This window comes from Dipodomys spectabilis, unplaced genomic scaffold, assembly GCF_019054845.1.
Source record: "Dipodomys spectabilis isolate Male_0828 unplaced genomic scaffold, ASM1905484v1 ptg000108l, whole genome shotgun sequence".
Taxonomy (NCBI): domain Eukaryota; kingdom Metazoa; phylum Chordata; class Mammalia; order Rodentia; family Heteromyidae; genus Dipodomys; species Dipodomys spectabilis.
In genome coordinates, this window is record NW_024870785.1 from 14,648,333 (window position 1) to 14,656,489 (window position 8,157).

General features: G+C 38.3%; 1 protein-coding gene across 7 annotated transcripts in view; it reads left to right on the top strand.

Moving 5' to 3' along the window:
* Rnf111 (ring finger protein 111) overlaps nt 1-6,668 on the top strand; it is a 66,590-nt gene extending 59,922 nt beyond the window's left edge. For 4 of the 7 annotated variants that reach the window (XM_042687667.1, XM_042687666.1, XM_042687670.1 and 1 more), the window contains 4 exons: nt 1,346-1,438; nt 2,085-2,180; nt 4,439-4,563; nt 4,991-6,668. In XM_042687667.1, coding sequence (XP_042543601.1) covers nt 1,346-1,438; nt 2,085-2,180; nt 4,439-4,563; nt 4,991-5,108 — 432 coding nt within the window. In that variant the 3' untranslated portion in view covers nt 5,109-6,668. The remainder of the gene's footprint in view (nt 1-1,345; nt 1,439-2,084; nt 2,181-4,438; nt 4,564-4,990) is intronic. The other 3 variants (XM_042687669.1, XM_042687672.1, XM_042687671.1) reach the window with 2 other exon arrangements.
* Nucleotides 6,669-8,157: the final 1,489 nt, after the last annotated feature.

The window sequence follows — 8,157 nt, forward strand, 5'->3', positions numbered from 1 at the left end:
TCTATACCCACAGTTACAGATGGGGACAGAAGAGGGAGTGGTTCTGTCTGTCTGGGGTGGAATCACTGCAGGAGTTTCAGAGAAGCTTCATTGGACAGGCGACATGCAGCAGCTTTGGACCTGCTGTTGCAGAGGTTGCGTTATGGAAAGAGCTAGCAGTCAGCCCAAGTACCAGGAGCTCCTAAATAAGTATGCTCCTCAAGTAGAATCTAAGAAGTGAAGGAGGCTAAGGAGATGGTTAGAGTTGTCTAGGAGGTTTAGTTGTCTGCTTGGTATTGATCTTGGTTATAAGGAAAGCTGTCATAATGGAAATATCAGCCATTTCAAGGTTAAAAGCTTACTCTACAACACTTCAATAATAACAATAAAATTACATTAAAAAAGGCATTATCTACTTATTTTAAGTTCTTTTACACATAGTCAGTTAAAACTGTACATCTGCTAAAAGTAAGTTTTTAATCTCAATAGAGGCAGATTAAAAAGTAATGTTGGAAATTTATCTATAAACATGGAAGTGCCAGGCACTGATGGCTAACCCTGTAAATCTAACTACTCAGGAGGGTGAGGTCCGAGGATCATGGTGTAAAGCCAGTTCAAGCAGAAAAGCACGCCCCCGCCCCCCATGAGACTCATCACCAATTAACCACCAGAAAACCAGAAGTGGCACTGTGGCTCAAAGGGTACAGATACTGGAATCTGAAAACAATGAGGATTATTAATATACCTGATAAAAAATTAGAAAACTCTAATAAAACTTCCACTGACCTTGATAAGAGCACTGGTGGCTCACAACTATAATCCTAGCTAATCAGGGGGCTGAGACCTGAGGATTGTGGTTTGAAGCCAGCCCATGAAATTCTTATTTCTAATTATACAGCAAAAAGCCAGAAGTGGAGGTATGGCTCAAGTGGTAGAATGCTAGCCTCAAGCAAAAAAGCTCAGGGACAGCACCCAGCCCCTGAGTTTTAAGCCTTAGGACCAGCACACATGCACATAACACACACACGCACACGTGGGCACACACACACACACACACCTCAGCCTTTCATAGAATTAAAAAGCTGGCAGATGTTCTTTTTGCTGTGAGGAAGCTAGAGGAAGAGATATAAAACTTACCTTGCAGTTACATTTTGTTAGAAAATTGTTCATTTTTAATCACGAAACAGCTAGGTTTTTTCTTTTATTTCTTCTGTGTTTGAAGAGTTATAAGAATTCATATTTTAAGAGGAACCTAACCCTGTAACAGAAGGCTTAGTTGGAGTGATGTTGAAGTTATAACAGTTGAATTTGGTGAGTTGAATGGAGTCTTTCTGAACTGATTTAGTCTGTCTTGTATTACACATAGGTTCCTGACATGGCAGGCTATCCTCACATACGTTACATTTCATCAGGTTTGGATGGAACTTCATTCAGAGGTCCTTTCAGGGGCAATTTTGAGGTATGTACTAAAACAAATGAGCCATTCACCATGGTCCCTTTAGTGCAGAAAGACTATATAGTTTATCTATACACCGCTAGTTTCTGTACACTGTGGCAATTACTGCCTAGTATTCAGAAAGCAGTAAAATGTCTGCTTTTCTGACGTTGCTTGTGGGTGTTAGAGACTTAATGTAGTGCCATATGATGATGATGCTATTATCCTTTTTTTGGGTTTGAGATCTGAACTTGAACTTAGTACCAGATGCTTTTGATCTTTGGCTGAGGCTCTACCAACTGAGCCATGCCTCCACCCTACCTCAATTGACCAAGAAAAAAACTGAAAAGAAAATGTTTTATTTGCCTTACTATGTACTGTTATTGAAAATTATATAAACAGTCATTTAATGGGCTGGGAATATAAATCAAGTGTAAGACCCTGAGTTCAAATTCCAGTACTGCACACATACCAATAGATAAGTAAATAGCAACAAATAAACATACTATTTGCATAGCAGTAGTGGGTTATTTAAAACATACTTGTAGGTTTGTAAATATATAAGTTTTTAGCTTTGTTCTTTTGGATTTTTCTTTTTTTTACAATGCTGACAGTTCTCTTCAAGGAATAATCACTGACACTCTTAATACTAGATATTCTTTACTTCTAGGAACTGATTCATTTGGAAGAAAGATTAGGAAATGTCAATCGAGGAGCATCCCAGGGAACAATTGAAAGATGTACATATCCACATAAATACAAAAAGGTAAGGGTTTCCTGTGAACCTTACAAACTTTTACCAAATGCACAGAATTCAATATTACAAATTTTTGAGTAATGGAGTCTTAATAGCTGCTTTATCATTAAAACAATACAAGTGAGCTGGGTGCCAGTGGCTCGTGCCTGTAATCCTATGTACTCAGGAGGCTGACATCTGAGGATCATAGTTTGAAACCTGCCAGGGCATGAAAGTCTGTGAAACTCTAATCTCCAATTAACCAGCAAAAAGCTGTAAGTGGAGCTTTGGCTCAAATGGTAGAGTGCTAGCCTTGAGCAAAAAATCTCAGGGAGCTGGGTGTTGGTGTCTCACACTAATAATCTAGCTACTCAGAAGTCTGAGATCTGAGGATTGTGTTTTAAAGCCAGCTTGGGCAGGAAAGTCCATGGGACTCTTATCTCCAGTTAACCACCACAGAACTGGAACTAGTGATGTGGCTCAAAGTGGTAGAAGGTTAACTTTGAGTGAACAGCACCCAGTCCAGGACTTGTGAAAAAAAAAAAAAAGTGATAGCATTAACTTTAAGGAGCAAGTTGTAATATTAGATTTTTCCCAGTCAGAAAAAACAGCCATAGCCTGGTGCTGGTCGCTCACACCTGTAATCCTAGTTACTCAGGAAGCTGAGATCTAAGGATTGCAGTTCAAAGCCAGCCAGGAAGGGCAGGAAAGTCCGTGAGACTCTTATTTCCAATAAACCACTAGAAAACCAGAAGTGGCACTGTGGTTCAAGCGGTAGAGTGCTCGCCTTGAGCTGAAGAGTGCAGGGACAGCGCCCAGGTCCAGAGTTCAAGCCCCACAACCAACAAAAAAAAAGAAAAAAAAAGAATACATGTGTATTTTTTCATTTTTAAAACCAACAGAAAACAACTTACTCCATTTTTTTCCATATTCATAAGCCTTTTTCTTTTCTTGATTTTGTTTTCTGACCAGTGCCATTCGATGTTCTGACTTTTTCTGCTCATAGCTAGTACTCTACTTCTTCAACCACGTAGCCTCCAGTCCTTGTAGGGTTTTTTTTTGGCAGTCTTGGTGTCTATAGCACAGGCTAGCCTTCTCAGCTACTTGAGTGCTGAGGTGACATTTTTTTGTTTTGTTTTTCCTTGGTGGTGGTAGTGGGGCTTGAATTTAGGACCTGAGTGCAGTCGCTTAGCTTTTTCATTCAAAGCTGGCAATCTACCACTTGAGCTACAGCTCCACTTGTGGCTTTTTGGTGATTAATTAGGGATAAGAGTTTCACAGATTTGTCTACCTGGGCTTCCTTTGAACCGTGATCCTCATCTTAGTCTCCTTAATACTGAGATTAGGGCTGGGAAGGTGGCTCAGTGGTAAAGCGCTTGCCTTGCATGCATGAGGCCCTGGGTTCGATTCCTCAGCACCACATAAGCAAAAAGAAAAAAGCTGGAAGTGGCGCTGTGGCTCAGGTGGTAGAGCGTTAGCCTTGAGCTGAAGAGCTGAGGGACAGCGCCCAGGCCCAGAGTTCAAGCCCCACGACCAGACCAAAAAAAAAAAAATACTGATTATAGACACGAGCCATTTGTAAACCATTTTACTTTTCATTTTTGTATTGTATTATATCTGGAAGTTAATAGAGTGGACATTTAAAACAAGTTCCTATAAGAAACAGTGCTTTATGCTATAGAGGCTATAGTTGTTCTTTGTATTTGTCATGTTTTAAAAGTATGAATGTGATACCACTAAATTTAAGTTCTTCTCTCTGCTTAAGCAAAATACACTTTTCACTAAATATGAGTGTTGTTTGAAGTATTCATTAGAAAGAAGAGATTTCTCTAGTTGTACTGATAACGGGATGGAGAGATAGCCTGTAGAATATATCATTCTTAGTGTAGATTAAAAGTGATAGATTTAACCAGGTACCAGTGGCTCATGCCTGTAGTCCTGCATACTCAGCAAAAAGCTGGAAGTGGAGCGGTGGCTCAAGTGGTAGAGCACTAGCCTTCACTACAGAAAGCTCATGATAGCCCCCAGTCCCTGAGTTCAAATCCCAGAATGGGCATCAAAAAAATAATAGTAGTAGATTTCAGACTAACACATTTCTATTGAATTTGGCTTTTCTTTTGTTGCCGATTATTAGAGGGGGTTAGTATTTGAGTCACTTAATACATCGTTAATTCATGATCGTCTTTTCTAAGATATAAATTGTTTGTGAATATGGTTGTGTTGTGTTTTGTTTTTAAATAAATGCAGACTTTACTCAGTTGTTCAATAATGTCATCTCTGCTAATAAGGTAACAACTGATTGGTTCTCACAGAGGAAACTGCACTGCAAACAAGATGGAGAAGGGACTGAGGAGGACACAGAGGAAAAGTGTACTATCTGTTTGTCTATTTTAGAGGAAGGTGAAGATGTGAGGTAACTAGATACTCCTTATTAAACATTCAAACCTTACAAGTCTATTTGATAATAAGCTTTAAACTAAAGAAAAGTGCTTGTTTAGCAAGCACAAGGCCCTGAGATCAAACCCCACCCCAAAAGAAGTTTCTAATATTATGTGTCTGTGGAAATGTGCTGCCATCTCTGCTGCACTAGCAGTCCAAACAAAACAACTTACCCCAAAAGTTGTCATAATGATCAGTTTGACTCTTGTTCTTACACTCATTCAGATTCTATATTACTTGTTTCCGCAATTAATTATTTTGGTCACTCACATTATATTGTCCAGAATTCTAATTTAACAATGAACTTCAAAACACTACAGAATGATCCCATGTATAATTACAAATGTCACACACCATTGTCATAAAAGTAATTTTGCCTTTATTTTCTTTGCCATTATTAGGCGCCTTCCATGTATGCACCTTTTCCACCAAGTGTGTGTTGACCAGTGGTTGATTACCAACAAGAAGTGCCCCATATGCAGAGTGGACATCGAGGCCCAGCTGCCAAGTGAAAGTTGACATCGTGCTTCAGGACTCCTGCCCTCCCTCTCATTCTCATCCTTCCTGGTACTGCAGTCAACCAAAGATGGCATGACTTACCTGCATAGATTTGGAAGCACTGAACTTAGAGTGCTGGCTCTGCTACATGGTACATCCAATGCGAGACCTACACCTTATGGAGACAGTTGATTTTGATGTATTTATAAAAGCTTTTTTTTTTTTCTCCTAGATTTTGACATTTTCCTGTATCATTTTACTGTATTTTTGCATGGTTCCTTGTATTGCATTTCTTTGCACACATTATGGGCTTGTGACCCTAAACTTGCAGGCAAGATTAGCTGCTTTAGTAAGTAGAATTTTGTGGTCTTTTTATTTTTTACCTAGTACCAAGTCTTGAGAATTATGAATTTTTTTTATCCATTACTAACCTTTAATTTAATCAATCATGTACTTTAGTTTAATGTATAAAGATTGTCTCGAAAATGATAATATTGTGTATTAAGACATTCCTTAATTAGGACAAAATGGCTGCTGTATATTTACAATATGGAGTTCTGAGTTCAATACCATCCTAATGCTGGGAACAGTATATAAACCAAGATCAGTCAGATGTGGGTGGCATTCACATCACCAGAGTGATCAATAGAAATTTTCTTGGTGTATCCTTCTCCTTCCAGCACAGTGCAGATAGAGATGAATATTGATATCATACATTTAAGACTGCTGTTCTGATTGTATTTATCTTTTTCTACATCATCTAGAACTTTTTATTTCCCTGATTTTTTTTTTCTTTTTTTTGCTGCTGTGAAACAGCTTTGATGAACACTAAGTACTAATTTCAATTAGCTGAATTGTACATACTTGCAGATTTAATAAAAATTTTAGGGAAATTGAAAAGGACATGTAGAACTTCAAGTTGTTCAGTCCTCTGCTAAGCACGAGTAGTTAAGATATCTGCTTTCATTAATTTTGTAATCACATTCAGTTAATATTTAGGATTTCAGTCATTTGGCAGGTATCTATGCATTGGTAGAACTTCTAAAGGTCCCCGGGATCACGTTTAAGGGATTTTTACTAGTTTAAAGGTAAATAAAGTCAGCTGAATCTACATGTCTCTTGTTTTATTTCTCTCTTAAACTTGAAGACAATAAATCTGCAGATACTGTGAGGCACAAATTATACTGTTAACCTACTGTTGCTATGATTATAGAATCCCACTTCAGACATTACCAAGAGTCGATCACTGATTTAAAATTTTTAATATCTATAGTTAAGATTTACAGCATAATATAGAATATAAAGCTAAGTTAACATACTAACATTTCTCCTTTGGAGGAAGTTTTAATCCACTTCAGGATGCATATTATCAAGATACTTTCATATACAGGATAGCCGAATTTTATTTGTTTAAATATGCTTAATATGCCCCAGATTGCAAATGCATCCAGTCAGTAATATCACTGTCTGTATGTGGAAGACATGTTCCCATGGATCATATGTGAAGATGTCAATAAGCTTGCATTAAGCCACCTGCTTTGTAAGTGGATTGATTAATAAATAACTTATATTTCTATTGTCTTTGTGTTTCATAATTAATTTCTATTAAGTAGTTTACATTAAACATCTTGGAAGTCATAAGCAGCACTCCTGCTCAAACTGATATTTGCATGATTTGGGTGTTAATATTTAATGGTGCCTTTTTAATATTTAGTAAGTGATGCACTGTGGTAATTACCAGTGTGTGCAGATGGGGCGTGGGTTATATTTTAGAAGATATAAAATAACAGTCTTAAAAGTATACTTGATGCGTGGGTATGTCGGTCAGTGGTGGAGCACTTTGCCTAGCATGGAGGTAGCATCATGAAGGTCAAGGAAGAATGAGGGAGAATGACCCATGTTGGCTACCTTACTGTGGAAATGAATAAAGTAGCCTGTGATCCAGGTAAGACTGCCCTGGGTCCCTGTCTTGGGATGGATTACAAGTAGGATAGGAAGATAATCATGGTGCAGATGTTGTCCAGATTTAAAAAAAAAAAACAAAAAACCGACCTATTTTGTACTTGATAGTTGTTTTCTTATAGTTAATTTTAAAATCTGAAACAAGTATTTATGACACAAACCTTAAAACACTGTGCAGGAGCTACTGCTGCTAATTGCACCAATAAGGAATGAAACAAGACCCTGTCAGAATGAACATCTCACTGATAACTGTTACTGTTTGAGTACTGTAAAATTGTGTGTGTGTGTGTGTGTGTGTGTGTGTGTACCTGCATTGGAATTTGAACTCGGTCTTTGCATTGTCCCTTAGCTTTTTTTGCTCAAGGTTAGTGCTCTACTGCTTGAGCCATACTTCCACTCCTGGATTTTTGAGTGGTTAATTGGAGATGAGTTTCGTGGACTTCTCTGCCTGAGCTGGCTTTGAACTATGATCTTCAGGTCTCAGTCTCTTCAGTAAGTAGCTAGGATTACAAATGTAAGCCACCAGGTGGGCTGGCTGGGCAAAGTATTTTTAAACTGTAACCTTTTAGGAAACCAAGAAGATAAGGCCACTGCTTATTTGGGGAAGCGATCAGGAGTGCCTCTAGGTAAATGTTACTTGTTACCTAGCAGTGGCAACAAACCACAGGTCTGGGCTCCTCTTCCACCTTCTAGAAAAGAATGTCTAATATAGCCATCTTCATGTACAAGAGGCTTCATTTGGTTTAACTAGGACAGCTGTTGAACAATTTTTTTCAATGACATCGCTTAACAAAGGCTAGACCTTTAAGGGCTGCAAGGAAGAGAACAGGAATTGTCAGGCTACTTAAGACATAAATCTAGATCTAGAGCATTCCAGAAACATTACTAATCTCATTTTGTCCATCAAGACAAGTAACAAGGCTACCTTAGATTTAAGGGAAGAGGAAATAATGTTGGCTTTTAGTAGGAGATAAATAATTGGGAGGCTGAAATCTCAGGATCAAGGTTCAAAGCCAACACAGGCAGACAAATCTGAGAGACTCTTTAATTTCAGTCATCCACAAAAAAGTCAGAGGTAGAGCCGTGGCTCAAGTGGTAGACTGCCAGC